Below are 27,152 nucleotides of genomic sequence, written 5' to 3' on the forward strand. Positions count from 1 at the left end.
GTAACCTTCTGTGTATGATGGTAGAATCGCATGCTTCCGCTTTTTGTCGCTGTAGGATAAAGCTGCTTCATCGCTATAGGACTGTTTCCGACGGCGACATTTGAATTGCCATTGCGACTTCTGTACTCTGCTACTTTCTGCTGCCGCTACAGCAGCTAAAAAAGCGGATCAAGGCCGGTGTATATATACAGAAGCCGGACCCCTAAAAACCATCCTTGGCTCTATATGACCGTTACATGGCAACTGGCTGTACACCTGCGTGTCTGCCGATACTGTCGTCCCTAAAATAGAAAACAATCGAAATCGATTGATGAGTGGCATGCTGCTGAAATAACTGGACTACATACTTTGATCGTATGTCCCAAAGTCAAGAAAGAAAAATATATATCGACGGACAACGCGGAAAAGTGAAACTTGCTGCCGTACCGAAAGGCGCGCAAGTCCATCATCGATCGGATCATAAGAGCGCGGCGTGGCATATAGTCACATTGTCAAGTCACCTGTGAGGAAGAGTACCATGTCGCTAGCAGAGGCAGACAGACGGGCGACATCCGCATCACCGAACTCTGCTGGTGGTTAAATAAAAACACAGTTTTCTTCTTCATTCAAAGTGTGTGAGCGAGTTTTTTTTTACCTCTTCGTTTATACTGGATATGATGACGACGTGAAGTTGTAAGTACTTTATGCGCCGGGTTTATGCGTCGCTGCGGTTGACGTCCGTATGGTGATTCATCGCGGGTTCCAGCAAAACTCTCCTGCGGGATTTTTCTCTCTCCTATAGTTCGGACGCTGAAAAGAAAAACATTGCCCAGGTTAGTTTGTCAATTTCTTTATGTTTTGACGTGAGATAACTCGACTACCATTTTTTATTTCCTTGTGCGTGTCCAAGACACGGGGTAGTCGAGTTGTTGATTGACTGATTTATCGGGGAATGAATTTTCTTTCGAGTGGTTGCCTGAATGCTTGTTATTGTTTTCGTGCTTGTGTTTTCTGAGCCGGAATTTCCAACCATGCCGCGCGTCCGTTGAATGCTTTTTTCTCTCTTTCGTGTCGGGTTCCGAAACGCGTTCCAGCTTGCGAGTAAGGGGCTAATAATAAGTCACCAGGCCTGGAAATAGCCCAGCGGGAGCAAAAACTTTTTCTTTCGTTTTGGCTGAAAAAAAAAAATAAATATCAAGAAGGACAATCAAAATTAAACATTTTTTTTTTTAAAGAAAAAAATTTTTAAAATATATTCAGTTAGAAATGAACATTTATCAAGTAGCAAGTAGAGAATAGTGCGTACACCTTTCAACCCCTCCTCCTTTATTGAAACATATGAGCTGTGGTCAACGTGTTGCGGTTATTATGTATACGTGCGTACGCTTCACGGGAGTTTCCCTCCCGCTGTGAGAACCGAACACAAGGGTTCCGTCAAACCACCCAACCCCGTAGACACGTAATGAATGATGAATGATTGACAATCGATAAGAGGCCATACACAATGGGAGGGGTTATTCTGTTGTTTTTTGTTCCATCAGTTTGCCCGGAGAACTCTCCACACTATTCAGTAATGCACACAAACAGACAATATACATCAACATGGGATAGAGGCTTATACGTATATACAAACGGGAGGCGTATAGACCTTCCATGAACGGTTACCTGGGCGACGAAAGCGTACCACTCTGATAACAACTGGGCACACGCACTCGATTCGTTCGATTTCTTGATGTTGAGATGATGGCGGGGACGTCAGCCTTCCAGCAAATGGCCGAGGGTGCTAGTTATCTTCGCACGACACGAAGCAGACATGTAGTTCATCTCCATTTTCCTATAGACATAATTCGATAACACGTTGAAGAGAACAATCATACAGTTCAAAAGGATCTATAATAAGCTTACGAGGCTTCGCACTCTTCTTTTTGCTGTCCGTTTCTCGTTCCAATGTTGGTTCTATCGCTGTTGTGACCTCCTGTGTCGAGGGAAAAGCCTCTTGATGACTTCCTTCCGTTTTTACGTCAACATCGTCACGTCCCGCCTTCTTTTCCGTCTTTATTTCATTTTCCAGCCAAACAACTCGGCTCCTTTTTGTTGTTTTTCCTGCCTATTACCCTGATGTTTGGACGTGAGACTCCTAATGACGCTTCTTCCGTGCCCAGTTCTCATCAACGGCTTCACACAGACCCATCATCATTGACTTCCAAAGTCTCTCGTATAGATGACGCAGTCATGCCATACAGCCATGATGTTGTTCCATTCTCCTTAATTGTCGTCTCCTCCGTCGACATTTTCTGAAATTTGGAGCTTTAATGTTTACAATAACAACACCAACAAAAAATAGGGAAAGAAAAGACCAAGTGATTTATACATGTATGAGCCTAACGTATCCAACACATTAGAAGTAGACGAGACTTCTATTTGAAGGGCCATGAACGGGCCTTAGGGGGAGGGTGGCCGGGCATCGCGTGCCACGAGTAATACCAAACCCCTTTTTCACTATACCCACTTCAACTATTCCAATACGACTCTCTACATAACAATCAAAAAAGGGTTGGGGCAGCATATAAGTAAACTGTAATGGTATATACTGTTATAGCGTTAGATGTATGTATACTGTTTGTACAAGACTAACCCTGTCTGATACCAACACGTTAAAAAGCCTACACACGTACCCAAATTTTTTAAAAGTCGGCCATCGTTCAAGGACCATAAATTGATATGGACCTCAGTTCCATGTTTTGTGAAATGTTTTTATGATGACTGGCAAAGGTCATCAAGTCGAGAGCATCTCGTAAAATGGCTGAAACAGGAGAACGCCCCATAATTCGGAGAATGTATACAACGTAACACACGTGATACGGCATTTAGCGGACCTATTCGAGTAGCAAGCACCGAGAATAGTCTGCAGAGACATTCAAAGGCAAGAGTTTTAGTGGTCACCAACAAAGGCAATCTTTGGTTTTACGAAATTTTAGAGACTATCAACAAAAAATAACAGAATTTTGCGGCTGAAGCGGATCTGGAAATTTTAACAGGAAATGACTTTGCCATTTCGTGGCTATTCGTAGCGAATGTTACGAGCAAAAAAAAACTGTTTTATGCAACAGGAATCATGTTACAAACAAATGGATTTACTTTTGTTGTTATTACAAAAATAAGTTTTTTGTTTCGCCTGTATGATTGATATGACACGCAAACGTCAACTTGCATTATGTAGTTAAAATCGACCAAAGAATTTCATTTGTACCACATGTTACGCTCTGGTACAATAGTTTGAATCAACTTGGCCTTTTTTTAAATGTAACAAATTCTACGGGTCTTACCTTTTCGAAATGTTCGCCATTTTTTTCGCGACACAAAAAAAGAATTCCCTCCCAATTTTTCTGCAGTACTTGACGCAACCGGTAGGTGTCGTAATCTCTCAAGTCCATTTCCCTGAAAATTCAATCAGTTAAAATTCAATTGGTTATTTCTTTCGTTTTTTTTTTCATTTCTTTTTTGCCTCGAAGCTTTTGGACATAAATACGTTAGCGTGGACTGCCCTACTTGACGTTCTCAAAGTTTGTTCCGCAAGAAAGCTCTCCAAGGTCATGTGAAACTTTGGTACCAGTGCCGTCTTACTTCTTGTTTATTATTTGTGTGCGTATCTGAAAGACATGTCATCAACACACGTGGAACGTCTCCCCAAGTTGGAGTCAAAACGCAGTAAAATTCACAAATTTCCTTTGATCCTTACTGAGAGAAACTAAAAATGTACATTAACGTAATAGCTCTTATTTCAGAATTCGTCTTAAAATTTGAAACTAATTGTATCAAAGTCTCAGAAGAACAAAAGTAGTAATCTGGTAACAAACAGTAAGGCAACCACGCGGTGGTTCGCTCCACGAACGAGAGACGGGAAAAGAGAAAAAATAAGAGTTAAAAATTAACATACCTCTGGGTAATTTTAGTCGAGCATATAACTGGGACAATGCAGGAAACTTGTCAGAAAGAAGAGGATAACTCTTTTACAAAAAACTGATGGAACACTTCAAGCCAAGCCACATTCTCCGATGTTTCGAGCAACTGATCCACTAAAGCAGAAGCTTAAAACGTTTAACACACGAGGTCGGCAGGACGCAGGACTGAGGAAGTGCATAGGATCTCGATCGTTTGATCTATTTTTCTAACTCTAACTTTTCGTGTGAAAATACGAGATGTAGCACTAATTTAATTTATAAACAATGAATCTGTCCAGGTTGTTCTTTTAAGGTATTTTAGTTTAGTTTCAAAGTTGTGAAGTTGATATAGTTTTTGTTTTAGTTACCATAATGGCAATGCTGTGAACTACATATGTGAACGTGACCCTTTGTAAATCTGTCCCTGTATAAATCTGTCTTTAAAGACGAATGATTGCTGCATAACTTTTCCCTTTAAGAATGGTTAGGTGTAGTTCGACATTGAACTCGTAGTTCTTATTCGAATGACACCAATAAATCCTACTGTCGGCCATTACGAGCAGAGTGTTAATGGTCGTTTGAACATGCAGGCACTTTGGGGTCCTTTTGCTGTGTTTCGAAGTGACGAAGAACAAAATTGGTCGTTATGCCTAGAACACCGTGGCCCTACTGTTTGGCTTGCGAGTTTCTAGTGGTGATTATCGCCGCGTCGGGAAATGTTCGAGCAAACCTACCAACTTTTGATGAAGATTCCAGAATGAGAATTTTATTGCTGCCTTTTTCCACCCTTCCTGGCTCGACAATTTATCGTGTTCGAGCGTCTGATCCAGATTTCGATCATCCACTTGAATTCAGTTCCTCAAGTATGGTATTTTTGTTAAGGTTTTGTTTTGTTTTTCAACACAGCATTTATTTGAAAGTTGTGTGACTAAGTAGCACGTTTTTCGTGCAGGCTTAAAACATCCGAATTTGTTGTCACTCGAAATACTACCATGTGGAAAGCAACATTCGGTCTGTGAGGCAAACGTCATCCTGGAAGAATCAGTAGAACTGGGTAAGATCTATGAACTAAGCCTGTCGGTTCGGGACACTTCGGGCGGAGTCACAACCGTCTTTTGTACCATACAAGTCACCAATGCATCGACATCTTTAAGCGACTCTTTCCAGCATTTGAATCAGTACCTTACAATACCAGAGGTATATATTCAAATTTTATCAGATAGTTCTTCTATATTAACAGACCTTTGCTTTGTTCAGAATTCCGCGAAAGATTCAGTTGTTGACTATTTTATTGCATTGAAAAACCCAAATAATATCCGTGGCATTCGAGTGGAACTGCGGGTAAGTTCAGTCTTACTGATTAAAATTTTACTATAACAAACCAAAATTATACTAATCCTTATTGAATTGTAGAAGACCAAACAATCGCGGAATTTTCGGCTGTCTGACAAGTTGGCTGGATCCAACAGGACCAACTGTTCTATAATTCTAGAACAGCCTTTAGATTTCGAGATTCAGACTGTTCATATTCTTAGAATTCTAGCAGTGGTAATGAATTCCCTACCAACTTTCGATTTAAAATTTATCAAAGTACATTTTGAAACACGCAAATCTAGAACGCGTATGTGGACAATCGAATGGACACGCGTAACGTAGTGGAAGTATTGATCTACGTCTTCGTTATGGATATTCAAGACACACCACCTTTTTTCGTAAAGGCTCCTCCTATTACAGCTGTATCCGACAAGCTTGAAATTGTAATCCCATACAAAAATGCCTATGTTGCCTATACTAAAATTATATCGTTCTTTTAGGGTCAAGTCGTTCTAAGAGTCAAAGCCGAAGATGGGGATAAAGGAAGTCCCCGCGATATTAATTATGTTATCATGGTGGATAACAATCCTTTTGCCCCTTTCTTTTTTATGGAACCACAGACAGGTAAAATATGCTTCATTCCTGTAAAAGCAACCTTTTTAAAGAATTGCATTTTGCTTTATAATCAGGCGAATTGAAAGTAAGAAAAAAACTCGTTCCGCTCAATCAAATGGTGCGCTCCAAGGCGCCTTTCCTGCTAACCGTGATGGCTGAAGAGATGGGAAGCTTAATCAACGAGAGCAATACGACTACTACAATTGACATAGCTCTAATGATCGAAGACGAAACCAACGATCCTCCTGAATTCAATCAAGATCGGTACTTGTTTAGTCATTCTGATTTCTGTGATACAGTATCGCTCTTTTATTACTTAATTTCTATTTTATCCGTAATCTATTAACATATTTGTGTGATTGAATTTCAGATTTGTAGCTCATTTGATGGAAAATTCACCCGTAGGGACGGCGCTGTATTTCGGCGATGGACAGAACCCTCTTGTAACCGACAACGATCAGGTACCCATTTACTAGCCACAAAATTATTAAATAGTATAAGCATCGATGGTTCAGTGGTAGAATGCTCGCCTGCCACGCGGGCGGCCCGGGTTCGATTCCCGGTCGATGCAAAAACTTTTTAACGTTTTCCTTTCTTTATCTTTTTTTAAGGGCCACAACGGAATATTTTCCTTATCACTTTTAGGGGACAATTCAACTTTCGAAATATCGCCTTCTGTGGCTGAAAATGCCGCTACGTTCACGATTCGTGTAAAAAACCCGGCTCTACTTGATTTTGAACGAACGCAACAGCTTCGTTTTAAGGTACTGAAATTTCTATTGTGAATTTAGTTTTCCTGTATCGTTGAGTTTAACTTTTTTCCATGAAACGATGTAGGTAGTAGCTGAAGAAGTCCAACATGGGAGTAACAAAGTTAGCACGGTAGACGTGATTGTTTACATTACCGATGATAACGATCACATTCCGGTATTTGAAAAGGACACCTACATCTCCGAGATAGCCGAACACTCTTCGCCTGGAACAGTAGTTATCCAAGTACTATCCAGTTCTGAATGAATGCTCATCAGCTCATTATAGAAAGAAGGTTTAATAGGTCAGAGCCACAGATTCCGACTCCGGGAAATTTGGAACAGTTCGCTACACTCAGCTTCATGGCATCTTCTCAAAGGCTCTTGTTCTAGACCCCATTTCCGGCTTGATTACAGTCGGCTCGGGCGTTTTGCTGGACCGTGAAACATCCCCAGGTATAAGGCGTACAGCTTATCAAATGTCTGACAATTAATAGACAATCGTGATTATGATTGTTTTATTCAAAAAGAAATTACGGTGACGGTGGAAGCGAGGGATATGGAAGGAACTGGCCGTTCAGCCACAGTGCCGGTTATTATTCGTCTTCTAGACATTAATGATAATGCGCCACAATTCATTGGCCTGCCCTACGAAACTAACTTAACGCCGGATTTGAGTCGATTAACTTCCAAAGTTGTTGTCCAGGTCTAACAGGGATATTAATTTTGTGCAATCGTTTCACGTAAAACAAAATCTTATAAATCTATTTAGGCGATCGATAATGATACAAGTCCAACCAACGGAGCGGTTCGTTACGAAATCGTTAGAGGCAACTTTGAATCCAAATTTAAAATTAGTGAAATGTCAGGTAAACAGTTTACATAAATTCAAATATTTCACAATCCAACTCAAAATTATCCATTTTGAAGGTGAAGTCACGCTGATGGCTCCCCTGACATCAACTAATTTGCCTTCATTGATTCAGCTTCACGTGCGAGCTTACGATTTGGGAGTCCCTCATTTGCATGCAGAAACGGTCGTTCAAATCTTTACGCAAGAAGTTGTCGCTCGTAGTATTCATTTTCTAGTGCCAAAACGCATGGATTCTCTCCCGGAAAGAGAGGAAGACGTCAGAAAAATGGAAATGCTCCTAACTTTGCTTACTGGCGCACCCACAACCATCAACAACGTCCAGCCATATCTTGATGAAATTATAGCACTCAGCAAAAGGATTGACAGCCAGGACCCTAACAAGTAATAATTTTTTTAAATTGAAATTTAAATGCTACTTCATTTCCGCATACGACTTATTCCCTGTTAGTCACAAGAGTCGGTTAGTTGCAACAGTCCGTTTCCCTCCACACGCCGCCATCGTCGACGTTCAACGTATCAGAGACGCATTAATCTCGAATGAATTCGATTTAAACGGTGGAGTTTCCATCGTAAGACAAATAGTGCCGTTGATTCATTCTTCGTTTTCGATTAATCGTTTAATGAATTCCAGGAAAGGGAGTATCGATATAAAAACAACGTGCTGTTATGGCTCTTGATTGCCTTTCTCCTGTTTTTTCTGGCAACAATAATCTTTTTAGCCATATGTTGTTGCTGCCCGGGTTGCTACTGTTACAATGACCGGTAAAAGAAATTATTTTATTTCGTTGTTTTTCACATAGACAATGTTCTGTGCGATTCAAAACAGTAAAAAGATTGGCCATTTTGGTGGAGGCGTCCGGCCAGTTATGGTCGTTGATGGGAGGAGTGGTCAAACTTCAGACTTGACTACACCAGGTAAATCGATCGAGATAACAGTTTGATACACCGAACTTTATCTATTTAAAATGTGATGTATAATAAGGCCGAAAGGAGGCTTGGAGTGGCGGGAAAAGACTGAATCAAATCCGGAGAACAACTCGAGATCGGATGGCGACTTTGCCGGAACCTGACTCTCACAGGCGTGCTTTTCGAATTCAGAATGCTAATGGGGGAATGCAACATATCTACTCAGAGGAAGCTGCCGGTTATGATCAGTCACGAACTCGACAATATGCTGAAGAGCATTCGGACATGGAATTTCTTGAAATTCACCCGGAAGACTCAGCCAGTCATCATGGTGTTGGTGAAAATGCATTCTATTACCAACGGATGGGCAATGCCGATGTAATGAAGCTGGACACAGCTATGCAGCGCAACCGTCGGTTATCGACAGATTTGCAATGCAAAACAGTTAGGAGGAGTAACAGTGAGCCAAGACTGAACGAATCAGAGATCGATCAAATTGATGTCAACAACTCGTCCAAATCGATGATCAACTTCCCACATCGTACATGCATGGAAGAGCATATGGCTCTTAATTGGCGGGTTGCCACGGAACAGCAACATCGTAATAGTCTCAACAAATATGTTCAAAGTCCTATACTGGAAGAAACAGATAGCGCCCTCGAGCGCGAAATGCAAACCGGGTCAAGTTTCTACCTTCGACCAAAGGGTCTGTTTGATTTTCATCATCCTGGTGGAAGACATGTGGGCGGACAACGGCAGTTTCTTCCGCCAGATGTGGAGAGAGGAGCTAGACAGGCATGGCATCAAACGGATACAGTGAATCCGGCCATACACGAAGCCAGTATGTCGGTCAAGCGACCGGATAGTTTTTCGAAAGAAATCAAAGAGCTAGAACGGGAAATGCCTTATTTCAATAACCGGTCGAGCTTTCTACGTCATAAATTGAATTTAAATAAGAAGAACAACAAAAAACAACCCAGGACGAAATCGAGTAGCAGAAATCCAATCATGGCGGATGGCGATGAAACAGAAAGTGCAAGTAGCAACGATCGCTCACAGCGCAATTCTGGTCGTAATACGGTCGTCAATGCTGCCTCGGCGTCGTTAGCAAAATCAAACAAATTGTTAACCGAGGACGATCATGATTCGGGTATTGTTCTCAACTCTCAACAGCAACTAGGCAATGGAAACAATCGGAGTCGTTTTCTGGAGAAGAAGTCGATTTTCACCATTGCATATGATGAAGTTGCCACTACTAAAATTCCATCGGCTACCGACAATCTCCCTACCTAAGATATTTTATGTAAATCTCATATGTATCTTGTATTGTGATTTGGTGAATATAAAATATTTTGATCCACATACTTTATATTCAATCAAATTGAAAAACAAACGAAAATTAAGCCTTAGTCTAGCACAATTGGAACGTGATTATAATTACGTTTGAACATGGCGTCGGCAAATGTTTATGTTTGCCAACTTGCCATACTGAAGTGTCAAGTGCCTTGTGCTGTGCAGTAAATGCGCATAACCTAATTATCTGGGTTTTTTAAAAGAAGAACTTCAATGAATTTTTTAGAATAATTTCCTTTGAGTGTTGATTTTGAAACCGTGTTCGTTTTTTTACAAATTCAAATTAGGTAAACATTCACATGAAGTCTGGCAACAGAGAATAATTGCAGAATCCTTAAACATTTTTATTGATAATAATAAAGTAATGCTGATTAATATTTTATTAAATAAAAGAACATTTTTATCACCCTTAATTTATAAAATTAAATTGAGATTTAATCTACGCTGATAACTGAGCAGTAATATTCTGTGATTGAAAAGAAAACCATATTGTGTGTTTAGGGATTTAAAAATGCAGTTGATAAGTTGTCTTCTGCAGCATCATGTTATAAGTTTTAACATTCTCTTCCAGGCATTGGATCAGCATACTCATGGTAGAATTGGTAAGTTGCGAGGAAAAAAAGAATTTTGTGTCAGTTTTCGAAAAGCGCGTTGTAGTTAAATTACATTTCCTATTAGTCCTGAAAATATAGTGTTTTAAATTGTTTTATATATTTTTGTGCATACCAAGAAGCTGGAAACGAAGTCATTTGTAAATCGAGAAGTACTTTTGCCACGTGTTACAATTTCTTTTTTCGTATGTGATGATATATCCATTGAAACCGAACTAGAGTCTCTGATCATTTTTGATGAATGGATTAATCTGAACCCGTTTTTAAATCTTGTTTATAGTGGACAAAGATTGCTTTATAAACTAAAAATTTCATCTCCTTTCAGGTTAAGAGGTTGAGTGTTTTGTCAAACCCAGATATTACATAGGAGGGAAATGTGATGGAAGAGCTGCAGGTGTTTAGTCTATGGGGTACAGTATTACTGGTATGTGTGTGTTGCAACTTATTTTTTCGTATGTGATGATATATCCATTGAAACCGAACTAGAGTCTCTGATCATTTTTGATGAATGGATTGATCTGAAGCAATCTTTTAAATCTTGTGTATGGTGAAGGCTTATTGCTTTTTAAACTAAAAATTTTCTCCCTGCAGGTTGGGAAAGTTATGTCATTGTGTTGAACCAAGATACCCTTGGAGGGAAAATGATGGACATGCTGCCAATGTCTGTGGAATGCAGTTTTATCTTGGATTTCACTGGTAAGACATGGCCATTTCTCTTCTGGTCTAGTTCACATCTTCAAGCCCGTAAAAATTGGCTGTTGATGTCGTAAAGGCCAGATAAATAAAATGAACTTCCATTCTAAATTTTTAATTCATGATTGATTTAAAGCTAGAATTTTGTTCTACAGGTACCTCGTGTTTTTGGAACACTGATGTATGCTGAACTGTCAAGGTAATGTGACTTCCATATTCTAGCGTGGAACTGTGTCAAAATGATGAGCTTACGTAATTTATGTCTTCTTTCCCCATCTGAGAAAGAAATGCAGTATATATAACGTTTCACTGAGGCTTTTGCCACTTAATACGTTTATTTACATACTTCTAATTAAGTTATTAGAATTCTCGGTTGAATGTTCCTTCTGTTCGCATAGGCGTCTTGTGGTTTGGCATGCAAGCGACTTCCCCAGGAACTTTGTGTGTCTTTTTACGGTGGAGGTTCGGGAATTTAACTGCAGTCCTTGTGGTAAGTGTCTTTTAAAGTCACAATTAACCCCTTAACTTTACCACCTTCCCTTCACATAAGTTTGGTGGCTATACATAAGGGGGACAATATTGTCTGGATAGTGTGTAGCATTGTTGAAACTTATTTGGCAATGTAAGTAACGACCTGATTACATTTTAGGACCATTTCATTTCGAAGTCTTCTGCCGAAGACTTTCATGGAGTTTCTGGGACGTTTCTCGGCACTATTCACGCAGGTAACAATTTTTCGTCATTTCATTGGCGCGCGGTATCTCCAGCCGTCGTTCTTATACACGTGCTGGTCGACTAGTGCCTATATCATTGGAATTGTTTTCATCGTTGGACTGGTATGGATATTCCATGCAGTCCTGGAATAAACCTCCTACAATTGTAGCGTGATGCGGGGCTATTGCCTGTAACTTACCATTTTGTTTTTTATTTTCCAGCGAAGGTCTTCGGTTGCAGTCATCCCAACTTGGGTGTACGTTATGAATGGTAGGTGTTGGGCTGATTCTTCCTGTTTTTGGCAAATGATGTTATTGTCATCCGTGTTTCACCTGAATTCATTGATTATAAATCTTGACTCTGATAGGACTTTGGGCTTCCAATTCTTGTATTTTTCATTGCCTATGTTGACAGTGTATTTTTTCTTCGTAGGTGGTGTTTCGGAGGGGTTTCTTCCATTTTATCAAATCGATCGGCTGGGCTCAGTTGATGTTATTCCGGGTTTTTGGAGTTGCAGTGAGTACCGTTATTGTCTTCGATTGTTTCATTCGCATGATGAGAACTTAGGCTAGAGTTTTGAATCATCAAAAGATGGTTTTATGAAACCATTATTTTAGTTGCTGAAGTAAAGTTGTATGGTCAAGTTATGGAGTTTCCTGCGTGGACTAACTTTCCGTTTCTTTTGTAGTGATAGGCGCTTGTTTACGATTGTTTGGGGCTACCAGTCCTCGTTCTACAGGTGAGTTAATTTAGCGTCGTAGTTATCTACTTTTAATGATGAATAATTGTGTGGGAATCTCTCAGACAACAATGATAAGACAACTATTTAACACTTTCTGACTGTTTTATTGTCATATTATGACATGTCCTATGTGTATCCCAATTACATTTTGAATTGTTTACATAGGTTTGTCCTTGGATTGGTTGCTGCAAGGTGGAGCACCTGTCTCAATCCCTACAATTGGAATACCTGTTATGTGTAATTTCTTACATGTTCGAGTTGTACAATAAAATTGTTATCTACACGTCGCACTACCATTATTATCGGGTGTATGTGCGATGGTTTTTCTATCTAAGATAATGGTCGAGTTTGTGGATATGTGGCTTTTGCGAGTTCTGTAGATCGTTAGAACAGTTCTGATTATGTTCTCTTCAAAAGCACTTTCCTATACATTCCGACACGTTTAGGACACAAACATGGGGCTGACATTTGAATTTGACCAAAAAACGATTTTAGGGCAAGGGGCTTATGGGCCAGTTTTCGCCGGTGAATGGAATAATGTAACTGTGGCCGTCAAACGTATTCAACTCCACGACCTACAGAGTGATCGAGAAGAAAGCACCATGAAAGACCTTAACCACCGGAATGTGGTCAAGCTCTATGCTGTTGAAGAGGACGAGAATTTCAAGTCACTTAATTAGTATGCAACTTGTATCATTTTAATTTATTTTTTTAAATCTTCAGGTATTTAATTTTGGAACGTGGACTAGCAACAGTGAATGATTACTGTATAGGCAAGTACAATGGCAGAATGCCTGCTGATCCTGCCACACTGTACCAAATGGCCGACGGGTTGTCCTATATCCACGGCAGGGGCTTGGTCCATCGTGACATAAGCACTGGAAACGTGCTATTCGCCTTAAACGGTGACGAAGTGGTAATGAAAATTGCCGATTTCGGATTTTGTAAACCTGCTTCAGAAAATGGAAGTTTCTCGATGAGTGAAGGTGCTAAAGGAACTAAACGTTTTCTTGCTCCTGAATTATTGAGGATCATGGGAAGTAGTCATGAAAAACCGCGTGGCAAGATCACCAGCGACATTTTCTCTTTGGGTTGCCTCTTTTTTGTTTTCCTCACCAAGGGCATTCATCCTTTCTCCGATGGTTCTATTCACACGATTTCATTAAACATACTTAGCAACAATCAGTTTTTAGGAAGTAATATAAGCTTAAAACCCCTCAATATCTTTGCAAATATTGTTACTAAATATTTTCTTTTCATTAATAGGCTTGGAGGAGAGACACAATTACGCCTTACCTTTGATTCAAGGCATGATTGAAGCAGATCCCGAAAAAAGACTTACGATGGAGAACGTCAAAGGGTCTCTGAAATTATACATTGATGCATAAAATTTGGTTTGGCTTCCGATGTTGTTGAGCATCATTGTCAAACAGACGTGCAACAAAACGAGTAGTCTAACACAATAAATTCATTCATTGTTGCTATGAAAAGTATTTCCCGTTTGAAGTTATTTAGCAAACCTCATACCAATCTTTTGGCTTTTACTACCAATTCCTACACTATAAGCAGTTTTCCTTGAGAAAAAAAAGTAAACAATACATGTTGATGACGTTAGCATGGACCGAATGGACGTTATCCCGACTCCATTTTGTTGTCTTAGTACTACTGTATATCGAGTACTTTATTGGGAAAGACTTTTCTAAGACAATCTGATAATGTTTGCTTTATACCATGTTTATACCTTGGACAAGTTTGTACAGTCTTAGAACAATGGAATCGAGTTGAACTGAACAAGACGACAGGCCAAAATGTTTTTGGAACAGTCTGCATAGAGAAACGTAACTCTTAATGTTTAAATTTATTAGGATCCGTATTTTATCACTCACCTGCTGAATTTTCTGAAATAGTAATTCATGTGACACGTCTGTGTACGAGCAGAGAGGAAAAATCTTATCTTATTAATCAGCAAGTGGGCCCACAACCATTATCAGTTATTCAGCCATCTTTATGCAGGGCGATTCATGTAATCTCTATGTAAAACGGGGATTTTAACGGATCTTTCACTTAGAAACCAAGCTTGAAACTATTTTCACAAATTTTAATGAAAAGACGAAAGAAGTCCAACTTTTTGTAAAAAAAAGTTTGGCAATTAAGCGGTTTTTCGAATAAAAACGTTAATCAACGTGCTTTGAACGCAACCACTTTGAATTTGAATAACTCAAGAACTAAAAATCTCAAGTGGTTGATATCTGGTAATGGTTGTCTATAAAAAGATGGATCGAATGCTGTTCTGTAGTACACCTTTATTTGATGATAAGGTCACGGTCGAAAAGAATGAATTTAAAACTATTTTGATCAGTTATAAAACAAAACTTCTCACTAAACCATAAAAGTTTAAACAAATGTATTTAACTTTTTATCGTTTTGGTATTATTGGCGTTTTCTAAGACACGTAAAAAAGAAAAGGATGAGATACATTTTTCTGTTATGTAATTCTTTTGACCTTGTTTCAGTGTCCACGAGGCGCAATATGTAAACCCTACCTTTCAAATGTTGTAAACGCCCACAGGTATTTTCTCACCCATCCCTAAAAGCTTATTGTTCAATATTACCTCTCCTTTTGTCCTTGACCTTCTTGATTTCCATAACCTATAAAATACAAAATATTCTGCAAACCATGACCGGCGGACTTGGTCAAAATCACCAAGGGCTCAGTTTAACGATTGCAGTCGGCTAATGCACAACTCTCAAATACTTCCGGGCTTCGTTAAGTCGAGGTGTCGAAACGCGATAAAGAGTATTAAGTTTTGCGTTCAATCCTCGTCACATATCTAAAATTTTGTCGGCACATTTTACAGCTGCTCGTGTTCTATTATCAAAAAGTGGTGCAACTTTTTTCGTGACAAACCCACACGTTAATAATGGTGTACAACCATAGAGATAAGCAGTGTGTGTGGAGATGTACTGCAACCAAACAACACCCCGACAATCGCACCCACAACTGGGTCGAGCTGAAACCGCACGAAATCATAGCAATGATATCGTATCAGCTCTTTTGAACTAGTCAATGGCTGCAACTCTGTTCCTAACCGAGTCTAAATATCCTACCGTCTCGATTGAAGACATGAAAAGTTTCATTTCTTCTTAGACGCACTGAAGTGGAACAACAACTGGCCATGGAGAAAATTATTAGCGTTAGTGACAGGCTCAGTTACGACGACAATGCCATTCTGGGTAAAGGAACTGCTGGATTCGTTTTTCGAGGATCGTTTGGCGATGACATCCCCGTTGCTATTAAAAGAGTCAAATTGGCCAGTATGCAGAAAGAAGCTGTCCAAAAGAGAGAGGAAGAGATGTTTGCAAGCTTAGATCATCCCAATGTGATTAAGCTTTACCACATCGAAGAAGACTTAACTTTCAAGTATTTTTTTGTTGCATTTATCGTTTATAACAATACTAATTTATTATTGGTTGTTCCAACAGGTATTTTGCTTTGGAACTCTGTGCAGCCTCTCTCGATCAATGCTGTTTGGCCGATCGAGATTCTAGAAAATACAAAGGATTCTTACCTCCTGATCACGAAGTTCTCTTACAATTGGCCAACGGACTAGAATACATCCATTCCAGGAAGCTCCTTCATCGTGATATCAAACCGGAGAACGTCTTGATCTCGTTAACTGAACCTGCGCTCGTGAAATGGTCTGATTTTGGCCTGTGCAAACCGTTGAGTAAGAAAGAAGCCATGGCGATTAATGGGATCAAGGCTACGCATTATTGGACGGTATATAAATTTGCTCTCGTTAAATCATTTTCAATAAAAAATCATTTTGATTTAGGCGCCAGAAATTCTGGACTTGGAAAATCAACATCCTAGTAGCAGTGATCCTGACGGTTTGAGAGGGCGTGGAACCGTGTCCAGTGATATATATGCTTTGGGCCTTGTCTTTTTCTCGTTTCTGACCAATGGATTGCACCTCTTCGGCTCCAAGAATTTAATCATTCCCAACATTATGCGTGGAAAATCCGTCAATTTAAGTAGTAAGTTGCGTAATTTCTAATTTTTGAAGATTGAATATTTACTATTTATTGTCGTGTGTTGGAAAACAGAATTGGGCCAGACTCATTTCGCCCACGAAATCATATGTAATATGACCAAATTGAAGCCAGAAGAAAGGTGGGCCTTATCGGGAGTCATTAGCATTTTACGACCTCACGAGAACAACTCGAGGACATTTCACATCGAAGATTCTGGATCCCTTTAACCCTCCGTGCAGTGATACTCATGCTATGTAATTCACTTAAGTAGGGCATTACAAAAATACAAGCCATTCATTTGGGCAAGACGCGACTCAACAACCAATTGCAACATAATCAAGTTATAAGAATGTCAATAGTCTTAATTAATATGTGCCTATATTACAGATCTAGTTGATTTCCGAAGAATTTTGCCGTTTGGGGAACAACAATTCCTCCAATGTGGATCGTAATTTCTCAAAAGTCGGTCGTTTCATCGGATCACTCTCCCACGTTTTCAACATTATGTCGTACCAGGATTGAGGACATTTTGGAGGAATGGGCATCCTGTAATTCATTTCGATCATGAGTAACACTTCGTTGTTGGACATACCTGAACAAAACAAAAAACTGTTGTCATTCCACTTCGTGATTAAGGTAAATATAGGACAGACCAGGGTAAGGAGTTTGACCGTAAGTGATTAGTTCAGTAAGAAGAATTCCAAAAGACCAGACATCTGATTTGGTAGAGAATTTGCCAAAGTTGATGGCTTCAGGTGCTGTCCATTTAAGTGGGAATTTTGCACCAATTCGAGCTTCGTATTCTTCCTCTTTTATGACCCTCGCTAATCCAAAATCAGCTATTTTGACGACAGTTTCTTTGTGACAGACGAGAACGTTACGAGCAGCCAAATCACGATGGATGTAGCTCATTTCTTCGAGATAACACATGCCCGAAGCAATCTGAACAGCGAAGTCGTTGAGCTTTGGCAGTTTCACTTGACGTGCTTTACTACTTTTGAGATAGTCCAGTAAACTACCGTTTTTCATGAGTTCCGTGACGATGTAGATAGGCTCCTCGGTCGTACAGACGGCATACAACTTGATCAATTTTTCGTGTTGCAATTTCTTCATGAGCTGAGCTTCAGCTATGAATTCATGAGGGTCCATCGTTCCTGAAAATCTAATTAGATGTAAAATTTCACAAGTGAAATCTTAAGAGGTACACACCTGGTATGAGGCTTTTGATAGCGACAGGTACTGTGCCATTCCAAAGACCCTGATGAACTTTACCGAACTGTCCCTGTCCCAATTGCCGTTCAAATTTGAGCGATGAACGCGGGATTTCCCAGTTGTCTTGCGTGTTATGCGATAGTGTAGCCGTCACCGGTGCTCCAGCCTACTCAAGTTGTTTTGTCTTATGGTAATTTAAAAGAAAATGCAGAATGCTTAGAAATCGTACCTTCAAACAAGGTTTGGTAAGAATGGTGGCGAGTCCATCTTTATTGTTGATGTAGTGATTGATTAATTCTTGCAAAGTCACAAATGTGTTGCGACGAGAGATGAAGAGGACGTTGTTTCCAATGTCATCCTTTTCTTTCTTTATGCGGTAGTGTCTCACCCCCGCGCCGAGGCGAACTGCGACCGCAAATGAGATTGTAAAACTAATGTATTCTCACTAACGATTGACACGTACTTGAGAGAGCGTAACCATTGTAGCGACTCTCCGATACGCGAACAAGGAAGGATCCGTCGTGATTCCTGGACCTGAGTAGAATGTTTTCAGCATCAATTCTTAGGATCGAACCAAAATACCACCTGACATGTAAGCCGGTAAAAATCATACAATTTAAAACAATCTGAGAAAAGTATTTCATAAGGCTATATATGCATACGGTTCGGCTTCAATCGATCTAACTGGAGCTACGTAATTGGCTGGAACGTAACCTTCCATATGGTTTGTTCTGCTTCGAGCCCTCCACCAATCAGTGTGATTGTTGTCGATGATTTCTAGATGGTCACCTTTCTTAAACAAGAGATCGCCAGGAGTTCTGGGTTCATAATCGTAGACTGCCACGTAAATAATACTGGGCGGTCTTTCAATTTCTGGAACACCTTTTTGCATAAAGGACAAGACGTGTTACAATCACTAGCACATTTACCCGTTTTCAATCTTGCCTTGAAAGACATATGGCGTTATTGGTCCAGGATGAATCGACGAATGTTCGTTGTTATACCAAGGTGGAAGATCCTGTTGAGATGATGGTTCCCAGTTTCTGTTTCTGCTGCTACGGCCTCCCATAGCGTCGTCGATGCTTTACCAAGCCTAACTGCCATTGGAGTTGGAAGCATTAAGAAAAAGTAGAGTTTTGTACTGTAATCGACAACCACATCCGTTTTTGCAAAGGCAGTTTCCTCGAATTTATCAAGAGTACTAAAATGTAATCAAACTAGCAATATTAGACAGCTTCTATGTTGGAGAAACATTTTTTGAATGGGGTAATGGAAGACTTTTTCCGGGCTCAAATTTTTACGGAGTGCCAGTGCAAAGTATCATTGGATTTGATAAATTGTCTACGTTTGAACGACCTTGGCGAGTTTGCACACGATATCTTTATAAACCAATGGTGTTTACTGAATATCGACCGTCCAAACGAATGTCACTTTATCTAAGACACTTTGTTATTTTAGCATGCACGATACAGATAAGCCGTGTTCATTTTGTGATGTAGCAATAACTGAGCAAGCCTATGACGAATACCCGCTCGTTTCGTTATTCCACAGATGTGGACACCAAGCGTTGGTTGGCCAATTTTCACGTTACTAAAAAAAAAACGGACAGTTCCTCAGAGGTATATTCCACTATCCCCTCATTGGTTATTCAACAGTAGTAGTTGATTTTTTTTTTTTTCAATAACCAAATGTTTTTTTAAAACTATTTTTATGACTGACGTGTCGAAAACTGATAGCAAGATAGGAAAGGTGAAGACTTAAAATGACAGAAAATAACGAGAAAAAGAATCGCGTCCAGGACTGTGAAGAGTTGGACGACACCGTTGGAGAATGCGAGATCCTGTTGTATACCAAACCGGCTGATTTTTCACCCATCAGTAACATTTTGCTGACCATTACCCGAAACAAGGACAACATCCATTTCCATCAATGGTATCTAGTTGCCCGGTTTCTTCGTAATGACCGTGTGTTTACCTTTGAAGCCGTCGAGAACGAGGCCGGACGAATTGAGGCACTCCGGACAACAGACAGCGTTCCGGTTGGTCCCAAGCCGAAACTAGTTGTTGGGAGAATTCATACCTCACCGCAGAAACTGCTTACCTTGGCTCAAGAGCATCCTTATAACGGAACAGCCACGCCCATTTTGGCAACGTTGAAAAAGTGCCAAGATTGGTTCAATGAATACCTTAGGATGGTGTCTCCAACGTTATGTTTGCCCTAACAATCGTACGGGACTGCCATAATGACTTGTCTGATGACCTATGCGACAGGAAATCATAATACATCGGAGGAGTTTCATGTCTGAGCTTCATTTTTAAACGTCTTTTAAGAAAGCTCAACAGTTTGAATTGATTGCGGATGCATCCGTTACTTTAATGGCGTAATTCTAGTGTCGTGTCACCTTTGGCGAAGCCTTACATTCCGCATTTACAGCTGAACAGGTGAGATGGAATTTTACATTTGTACTTATGCTTATTAACAGGTCAGTAAAACGATGAAAAATCGTTGAATGCTTGATTGAGACGTGGCCAATTTATTTGAGCTAACTATTGAACTGTGTCTTACTTGCGAAATAATTCATGTAGGGGATACTGTGTTGATTTATGCAACTTTCGATGCCCCACGCTTCGTAAAAATGATCGCCTATCCTCCACGCTTACCTGTGTCCTTGCATATCACCTGCAGCTATGGAAGTTTAGAGTCGTGGAACAGAAAATTCATTTTCTATCCTTTCTCCTTGGATGCACAAATCTAGTTTTCTGCCCCATCCTTATCTCGTTGTCTCAGAATCGAAAAAGGTCATTCTCAATTTCTCATTCTGCTCCACGGCAGTTAGAATTTGAATCGCGCAAGCAAATGTACTGAGTTATCTTGGCAGAAGTACCACTGTACAGAAGTGTACCTCTGCCTAAATTAAAACTCAATTAGGAATGACATTTAAAAAACTTGCTGAAAAAAATACATTTCGGTATAAAAAAAGGATAAGTTCTTCGACGAAAACACTTCATTAAGTGTCAAGTTCGAACAAAAACAAAACAAAAAAATACAAAAAAGCCCCAGGCACGTCTAGCCAGCCAATGACAAACACAGAAAACTTTCTCTTCTGCTTGAAATCGGGAACGCAATTTTCTTTAAAAATTTCCGCGCAATCTGGGTTTTTTTTGGAAAAAAAAAAAAAAAAAAAAAAAAAAAAAAACGAGTTAAGAGTTATCTCGTTGTAGCAGAATTGAAAAAGATCATTCTCAATTTCTCATTCTGCTCCACTGCAGTTAGAATTTGAATCGCGCAAGGAAGTGTACTGTTTTATTTTTCTATGTATGTTTGTTAACTATTCAAGGATTGGCTGTGTACCGTCATCAATTAAATGCTTCTCCCGGCATCAGTTGAAATTATCCTGAACGTTAAGGTACCAGTCAAAATTCTGTTACATTCAAATTAGTACCAGCCCATGCAAATACTTTCTTGGTAAACTCTCCTCTTTGCTAGTGGTAATCTTAACAGACAGCATTGTATACCGAGGAAATTTGGGCGTTTAAAACAAAATTACAATAAGCAGGTTTATTCTAAAATCAGAATTGCGTCAACCGAAACTTCCAGAACCTTATGATAAGATAAACTTTCTCAAACGTACGGAGCTCAATAAATCCTGAATTGTGTTGCCCATTTCTTGTGCTTGATGATAGTTGCAAGTGAGAGATAGGAAATAATCAGGCAAGCTTTTTGAAAAGATACACATTTCGAAAGGAAATACAAAATTTCATTTCATTATATTGTGTGACTACGAAAGCGTTTGGATCGGAGCCTAGGATATGGATGAAGAACTAGTAACTCTAGGCGATCCCAGTTTAAGTTTCAGTAGATCGCTAATATTGGGTAAAGGCAATTATGGAGTCGTTTTTAGTGGAAAGTATAACGGTAAAGACGTAGCCGTAAAACGCATTGAGTTGGAAAGAATGAATCAGAGAGAAGAAGCGTTATTTCATCTTGATCACGAACATGTTGTCAAGTTATATCATTGGCGAGATAACAAGGATTTCAGGTATGTATATATTAGTCACACTGTTAATTCTTTGTTTCTTTAAGTTAGAAAATGTGTTAATAATGCAAATTTACCGATAGGTTTTACGTGCTGGAGCTGTGTGCTGCAAATTTAGACGAGTATTGCAAAGGGTGTTACACAGGACCGATACCCTCTGAAGCGGAAGTGCTTTACCAGTTGGCCACAGGCTTGGAATACATTCATTTAAAACGCCTCCACCGTGATATCAAACCAAAAAACATTCTCATTTCAAAACCAGATCCTATTGTCAGAATAAAATGGGCTGATTTTGGATCTAGCAAATTGGTGAATGATAATGGTTCCTGCTCCATGAGCGGCGTTCGCGGAACCAAAGATTGGACTGCACCTGAACACATTCGTCTACTAGGTGCATCTTGTCGGGGTTCAAAACCAAGCGACATTTTTTCAGCCGGTTTGGTGTTTTTCTATTTCCTGAAAAAGGTCCATCCTTTTGGTGAAGATTCGGAAATTGAATCCAACATCAAGAATAATCAGCCAGTTAACATTGACGGTATTAAGTATATATTTTTTATTGCTAATTCATTCTTTCTTGAAAAGTTAAAATGTCATTACAATACTTAGATCTTGCAGATCATTTTGCCAAACCCGTTGTCATTAAAATGATTGCTCACGAAGCTAAGGATCGAATGGCTTTAGAAGAAATCATCAGGAAGTTGAAACCCTTCCTGCCTCCCAATCCGCCAGGAGATGTTGACAACCAGCATGCAGCCTAGTTTATCCCTCCAAGACGGAAGTCAGTGAGTGCTAATGCCGACATGGAACATTAGCTTAACTGAAATAGAACTTGTTTTTTACGCATTGGTTTAATGAATACCTAAGGATGGTGTCTACAAAGTTATGTTTCCCCTAACAATACACCTGCCACATTGACTTGTCTGATGACCTATGCAGTAGGAAATTATAATACATCAGAGGAGTCTCATATCTGATAGCTTCATTTTAAACGTCTTTTGAGGAAACTTAACAGTTTGAATTGATTGCGGATGCATATGTCACCCTTGGCGAACACTACCAATGCGCATTTTACAGCTGCACACAGGTAAGATGGTGTTTTTAAATTTGTACTCATGTTTGTTATTAGTTATCAATTAATACTTGTTAACAGGTCAGTAGAATGATGACAAATTGGATCTACAGGATGTTTTTATTTAATTTATTCGAGCTAACTTTGTAGCCTATTGCATCCAATTTGTGTAACAATTTGTATAACAATTTGTATAACAATTTGTATAGGTGATATTGTGTTGTTTTATGCGAATTTCGATGCCCTCCTAAAAATGATCGCCTATCCTCCACGCTTACATGTGTCCTTGCATATATCACCTCCAGCTATGGAACTTTAGAGTCGTGGGACGGAAAACTCGAGAAGATCGTCTCTGTCGTTTTCTCTTTGGATGCAAAAGCGTAGTTTGCTGCCCCATCCTTATTGTCTCAAACACCAACAGGGTCATATTCTCAGTTTTCCATTCTGCTACATTTCAGTCAGAATTTGAATCGCTCAAAGAGAATACTGTAGTTTTTTGTTCCGCCATTCGTACATGAATCCTGTTCTTGATAAGGTTTAGCTGAGATGAAGGCTAGATATACTCAGCTGATCAGTGTAGAATTGTCTTCATTATTTTCACAGCTACAAAGGTGCTTCAGCTGCTACCAGTTGGAATTGTCCTGAACGTTAAGGTAGTACTAGCCAAAATTCTTCTTTATTCAAACTAGAATAATAGCCGTTGCAAAAAATAATATTTAAGTAAAATTTCTGCTTGTTGTTCGGAATTTTTACTTAGAGTTTTGTCACACCACGACGATAATATCATAGTAGACTGCTGATACATTTGTATAAACTACTAACTTGGTGAATATAATAAACTTCATTACTTAATCTTCATTATTTAAGAATTTTCCTGAAAGTTAAGAAATGAGTTAGAATTCTATTACATTCAAACAAGCAGTGACACATGGAAATGTTACAGTGGAAGAGGTTAGATTTCCAATTGTTACTAGAATTTTATCCAGAATTCTCTGAATCTGAAGAATAAATGGAGAATGCAGTTTCATAGTGGAATGTTGATACATTAGCAGAATGCAAATTCTGTAAAAATGTTGCTATTATCTGGCTAGAATCTAATGTGCACTTTAAATGTATTGCTTTAACCTGTATAAAAATTTCGAAAAATCTGTAGCTATTGCATTTTGTTAACTTGATTGCTGCTATATTTTTCCTTATTAACAATTCAGATTGAAAGCTTTGTAAGCCGACTGAAAGAGATAACTGGAGACATGCTAGAATTCAGCTAAGTCACCCTTCGCAAACTGTACCTAAAAATGAATTCTTGGATCGCGCGTTATGAACGCTTCTGCAGAAAGTTCTACACCGTTTTTTAGGTCATTGACATTCGATAACGCTAATTCGCAAATGATTTACGTAGGCACAAACGCTGTTCGTATTAACAACACGTCCTAATAAGTTTTCTTTAAGAATCGATACTTTTTGAAATAATAGATTGTGAAGCATTTTGCCGTTCAGAAAACGACACTGGGGGAACAAAAACAGCTGAATGGTAGCATGAAAATCATGCCCTTGTTTAAATAGACGATGGTGGAACGTTTTTTGCAATAGACTAATGTAAAATCCATCTTGTGTGCAAGTAAAGGGTTTCTAACAACAAACAAAAATCACAAAATTTCATTTAAGGGCATATAATAAAGAGGATTCGTATTGAGCGGTGTATTTGAACAACAAAAATTGAACCAAGCAAAACTGTTACTTAAGATAAGGTTATTTTCTCAAACGTACAGAGATAAAACGTTGGCCAGTGTGAATCCTGAACTGTCATGGTGAATGCCTATAGCTGTACAGATATGGGTTGTAATCAGATAATCAATTCAAAAAGATACCGTTTTGGAGGGAAATGCAAAACTCGGTTCTCATTACATAGTGCGACTACGAAAGCGTTTAGATCGGAAACTAGAAAATGAGTCAGGAATACGAACCTATAAGTGATGGGTGTTATTACAACAGATCGAAAAAATTGGGTAGAGGTGGATATGGGTTTGTTTTCAGTGGAAAGTATTACGGTAAAGACGTAGCCGTAAAACGCGTCCAGTTGGAGGACAGTAAGCCAATAGAAGAAGCCTTACTAGCTAAACTTGTTCACGAGAATGTTGTCAAGTTAATCGGTGATGTTCCGGTTAACAAGGATTTCAGGTATGCATAGGCATATAGTTAACCCTTGTGCCTTAACATTTGCAAATGTGTCACTAATACAAATTTTCCGTTAGGTTTTACTTGTTGGAGCTCTGTGCAGCTAGCTTAGACGAGTATTGTAAAGGGATTTACCCAGGCCCAATACCTTCTGAGCCGGAAGTGCTTTACCAATTGACCACAGGCTTGGAATTCATTCATTCATTATGCATCATCCATCGTGATATCAAGCCAGAAAATATTCTGATTTCAAACCCAGATCCTATTGTCAAAATGAAATGGGCTGATTTTGGACTTAGCAAAGCGATAAATGAAAATGGTTCCTGTTCGATGAGCGGAAATCCTGGAACCCAAAAACTGGAAAGCACCTGAAGTTCTTGGTCTTCGAGTTCAAGGTGGTCGGGGTTCAAGAAAAACGACATATTCTCAACCGGCTTGGTTTTTTTCTATTTTCTGACCCGAGTTCATCCTTTTGGTGAAGATTCGGAAATCGAATCTAACATCCGGAATAATAACCCAGTTAATCTTGACGGTATTAATTATCTAGTTTTATTGCTAACGCATTCTTTCTTGGAAAAATTTTTATTAAATTTCGTTGTAATTCTCAGAACTTGCTGACGATCATTTTGCCAAAAAAATTGTTATCAAAATGATTTCCCACAAAGTTAAGGATCGGATGGCCTTAAAAGATATCATCCAGGAGTTGGAACCACTCCTTCCCCAAAATTCATCAAGGAATTCTGATAACCAATTGCTGGCAAATAGAGCACTTGGTGCCGAAGTAGTTGGCTCGTCGCACAAACCGATACCCAGTGCAGCAGCCAAACTTCCTAAGAAGCCAACCCTAAAAAAAGAACCAAAAGATAATATTATGTCTATTGGGGATGTGCTTTCAGGAGCGAGAAAGAAACCCAGGTATGTTTCAAATGATGCTTATTATTCATTCAAAACTTAAGTAGACTACACATGAAATCCAATAGTAGCTATATGTAATATGTGTAGACGTAAACTATTATAGGTAGTCTACTGTATAATGTGTTTATTTAGGTGGGCTATCAAAGCCCGAGTCATTCAAAAGTCGCCATTTAAATATATAGATAGCCCCGCACCCAACAAACCAGGGCAGAAATATTTCGACTTGGTGCTAGAAGACGAAACTGGGAAAATCCAAAGCAAGAGCCTGCACAGCTAAAATTTGTAACAAATTCTACATGAAATTCAAAGTAACGCTCATCTTAACTCTTTAGCTTTAAGGTCATTTCCTGTATGGAAACTTGTTAGGCTACTAACAAAAAGCGTACCGCGCACGATATTTGCAATTTGGTTCATACTAGAAAACCTAAACTCTGATTTTATTTTTATCAGAAAGGAGAGCAATATTTAATAAAAAAATTGAAAATGGGGAAATCTTCGGAAACCATGGAGCCTATTTTATCCTTCCAAGGCAAAACCGAAGTCAGTCTGTGCTGATGTCAACATGGAACCTTTGCTTGACTGGCATGGTAATTTTTTTTTACGTTTAAATCCTTAATTTAAATTAATTTGAAAATTCCTTAATAGGTTAGAATACAACGTGGGTCCACTGTCGTGTCTGATCACTACCATTACACGTCAAGATGCTTGTTTCATTTTTTTTTTTCACATTTTGATTTTCATTGCACCTTGCACGGTAAAATGTGGAGCTTTCTTTTTACTCTAACGTTTAGTATTTCCTATTGGTTTTCTCCCCAGTTTTTCTTTCCCTGTCCAAAGATTCAGTTTATTATCTAGCGTGACGAAAGCTATGGCTTGTTAAGATATCCTTGTTTATTCACATTTTTTAAATGTTAATGTCCCCCGAAAATTTGATTCACATTAATTTACTTGTAGGATAATTATTTTTGTAATTTTTCTAAACATTTGGTTGACACAGTCGCGATGTCCGCGTAAACTGAATCGGCTTTTGTATTGTCTTCAACATAAGGTTCATAAATTTAAGGTTGGGTCCTAATATTTTACTAAAAGTCTATTGTCATCATTTTGCAATTCTAAGCAGAATAATTCAAAAATAAATTCTTCGCCAGTTTCAACCACCATTACAAGCCGAGTCTTCTCTCGTCCTTGAGACGGTGAAGTACCGGTACTCAAAAACTCA

General features: G+C 39.1%; 7 protein-coding genes and 1 non-coding gene across 19 annotated transcripts; 7 read left to right on the forward strand and 1 right to left on the reverse strand.

Annotated features, from left to right (window-relative positions):
• The first annotated feature begins 674 nt into the window (after window positions 1-674).
• LOC116936401 (cadherin-86C) lies at window positions 675-9,738 on the forward strand. Of its 2 annotated transcripts, none has more exons than XM_032943549.2 (19): window positions 675-812; window positions 4,511-4,783; window positions 4,873-5,117; window positions 5,178-5,261; window positions 5,334-5,468; window positions 5,537-5,677; window positions 5,735-5,858; window positions 5,924-6,113; window positions 6,220-6,310; window positions 6,461-6,613; window positions 6,687-6,845; window positions 6,904-7,054; window positions 7,129-7,304; window positions 7,371-7,467; window positions 7,529-7,853; window positions 7,921-8,041; window positions 8,104-8,234; window positions 8,299-8,387; window positions 8,455-9,738. In XM_032943549.2, exons 2-19 carry the CDS (start codon window positions 4,567-4,569, stop codon window positions 9,669-9,671), a joined length of 3,846 nt encoding a protein of 1,281 aa, XP_032799440.2. In that variant the 5' UTR covers window positions 675-812; window positions 4,511-4,566; the 3' UTR covers window positions 9,672-9,738. The 2 variants fall into 2 exon arrangements, with proteins under 2 accessions (XP_032799440.2, XP_032799441.2); XM_032943550.2 differs by lacking the exon at window positions 675-812 and adding an exon at window positions 3,513-3,687.
• Window positions 6,350-6,420, forward strand: Trnag-gcc. The gene has a single exon. It is a non-coding gene; the product is annotated as a tRNA-Gly (tRNA).
• A 540-nt stretch (window positions 9,739-10,278) lies between the features above and the next one.
• Window positions 10,279-12,774, forward strand: LOC123474939. Of its 3 annotated transcripts, none has more exons than XR_006649970.1 (9): window positions 10,279-10,333; window positions 10,668-10,766; window positions 10,934-11,038; window positions 11,191-11,234; window positions 11,434-11,525; window positions 11,685-11,760; window positions 11,971-12,019; window positions 12,182-12,265; window positions 12,438-12,735. XR_006649970.1 is itself a non-coding variant. In XM_045177505.1 (6 exons), exons 2-6 carry the CDS (start codon window positions 11,722-11,724, stop codon window positions 12,758-12,760), a joined length of 327 nt encoding a protein of 108 aa, XP_045033440.1. In that variant the 5' UTR covers window positions 11,241-11,525; window positions 11,685-11,721; the 3' UTR covers window positions 12,761-12,774. The 3 variants fall into 3 exon arrangements, 1 of the variants encoding a protein (XP_045033440.1); XR_006649971.1 differs by having other exon boundaries at window positions 12,444-12,735; XM_045177505.1 differs by lacking the exons at window positions 10,279-10,333; window positions 10,668-10,766; window positions 10,934-11,038; window positions 11,191-11,234 and having other exon boundaries at window positions 11,241-11,525; window positions 12,438-12,488; window positions 12,657-12,774.
• A 69-nt stretch (window positions 12,775-12,843) lies between these two features.
• Window positions 12,844-27,093, forward strand: LOC116933818 (serine/threonine-protein kinase/endoribonuclease IRE1-like). 5 transcript variants are annotated; one of them, XR_006649967.1, is made up of 11 exons: window positions 12,844-13,158; window positions 13,215-13,687; window positions 13,758-13,930; window positions 23,094-23,496; window positions 23,601-23,668; window positions 24,052-25,021; window positions 25,096-25,550; window positions 25,627-25,933; window positions 26,066-26,241; window positions 26,384-26,520; window positions 26,579-27,093. XR_006649967.1 is itself a non-coding variant. In XM_032943599.2 (3 exons), the coding sequence occupies exons 1-3, from the start codon at window positions 12,947-12,949 to the stop codon at window positions 13,877-13,879; spliced, it is 807 nt and encodes a 268-aa protein (XP_032799490.2). In that variant the 5' UTR covers window positions 12,845-12,946; the 3' UTR covers window positions 13,880-13,984. The 5 variants fall into 5 exon arrangements, 1 of the variants encoding a protein (XP_032799490.2); XR_006649966.1 differs by having other exon boundaries at window positions 23,094-23,668; XR_006649968.1 differs by lacking the exon at window positions 23,601-23,668.
• On the forward strand, window positions 15,244-17,187 carry LOC116936456 (serine/threonine-protein kinase/endoribonuclease IRE2). Of its 2 annotated transcripts, XM_045177494.1 has the most exons (5): window positions 15,244-15,912; window positions 15,975-16,272; window positions 16,328-16,529; window positions 16,599-16,780; window positions 16,914-17,187. In XM_045177494.1, exons 1-4 carry the CDS (start codon window positions 15,668-15,670, stop codon window positions 16,751-16,753), a joined length of 900 nt encoding a protein of 299 aa, XP_045033429.1. In that variant the 5' UTR covers window positions 15,244-15,667; the 3' UTR covers window positions 16,754-16,780; window positions 16,914-17,187. The 2 variants fall into 2 exon arrangements, with proteins under 2 accessions (XP_045033429.1, XP_032799485.2); XM_032943594.2 differs by lacking the exon at window positions 16,914-17,187 and having other exon boundaries at window positions 15,245-15,912; window positions 16,599-16,832.
• On the reverse strand, window positions 16,761-19,048 carry LOC116936453 (tyrosine-protein kinase Src42A). 3 transcript variants are annotated; one of them, XM_032943592.2, is made up of 7 exons: window positions 18,684-19,048; window positions 18,401-18,620; window positions 18,202-18,272; window positions 17,968-18,143; window positions 17,736-17,904; window positions 17,180-17,680; window positions 16,761-17,118 (listed from the first exon to the last, which is right to left on the reverse strand). In XM_032943592.2, the coding sequence occupies exons 1-7, from the start codon at window positions 18,805-18,807 to the stop codon at window positions 16,916-16,918; spliced, it is 1,464 nt and encodes a 487-aa protein (XP_032799483.2). In that variant the 5' UTR covers window positions 18,808-19,048; the 3' UTR covers window positions 16,761-16,915. The 3 variants fall into 3 exon arrangements, with proteins under 3 accessions (XP_032799483.2, XP_032799482.2, XP_045033402.1); XM_032943591.2 differs by having other exon boundaries at window positions 18,202-18,323; window positions 18,684-19,042; XM_045177467.1 differs by lacking the exon at window positions 18,401-18,620 and having other exon boundaries at window positions 18,668-19,048.
• On the forward strand, window positions 20,952-22,743 carry LOC116933819 (serine/threonine-protein kinase/endoribonuclease IRE1). 2 transcript variants are annotated; one of them, XM_032943595.2, is made up of 4 exons: window positions 20,952-21,777; window positions 21,858-22,309; window positions 22,381-22,556; window positions 22,639-22,743. In XM_032943595.2, exons 1-3 carry the CDS (start codon window positions 21,548-21,550, stop codon window positions 22,530-22,532), a joined length of 834 nt encoding a protein of 277 aa, XP_032799486.1. In that variant the 5' UTR covers window positions 20,952-21,547; the 3' UTR covers window positions 22,533-22,556; window positions 22,639-22,743. The 2 variants fall into 2 exon arrangements, with proteins under 2 accessions (XP_032799486.1, XP_032797403.2); XM_032941512.2 differs by having other exon boundaries at window positions 20,953-21,777; window positions 22,381-22,743.
• Window positions 24,789-26,210, forward strand: LOC116936455 (cyclin-dependent protein kinase PHO85). The gene is made up of 5 exons (XM_045180331.1): window positions 24,789-25,021; window positions 25,096-25,343; window positions 25,500-25,550; window positions 25,627-25,933; window positions 26,066-26,210. Exons 1-5 carry the CDS (start codon window positions 24,789-24,791, stop codon window positions 26,208-26,210), a joined length of 984 nt encoding a protein of 327 aa, XP_045036266.1.
• Window positions 27,094-27,152: the final 59 nt, after the last annotated feature.

The sequence above is a fragment of the Daphnia magna genome, linkage group LG1 (assembly GCF_020631705.1).
Source record: "Daphnia magna isolate NIES linkage group LG1, ASM2063170v1.1, whole genome shotgun sequence".
Taxonomy (NCBI): domain Eukaryota; kingdom Metazoa; phylum Arthropoda; class Branchiopoda; order Diplostraca; family Daphniidae; genus Daphnia; species Daphnia magna.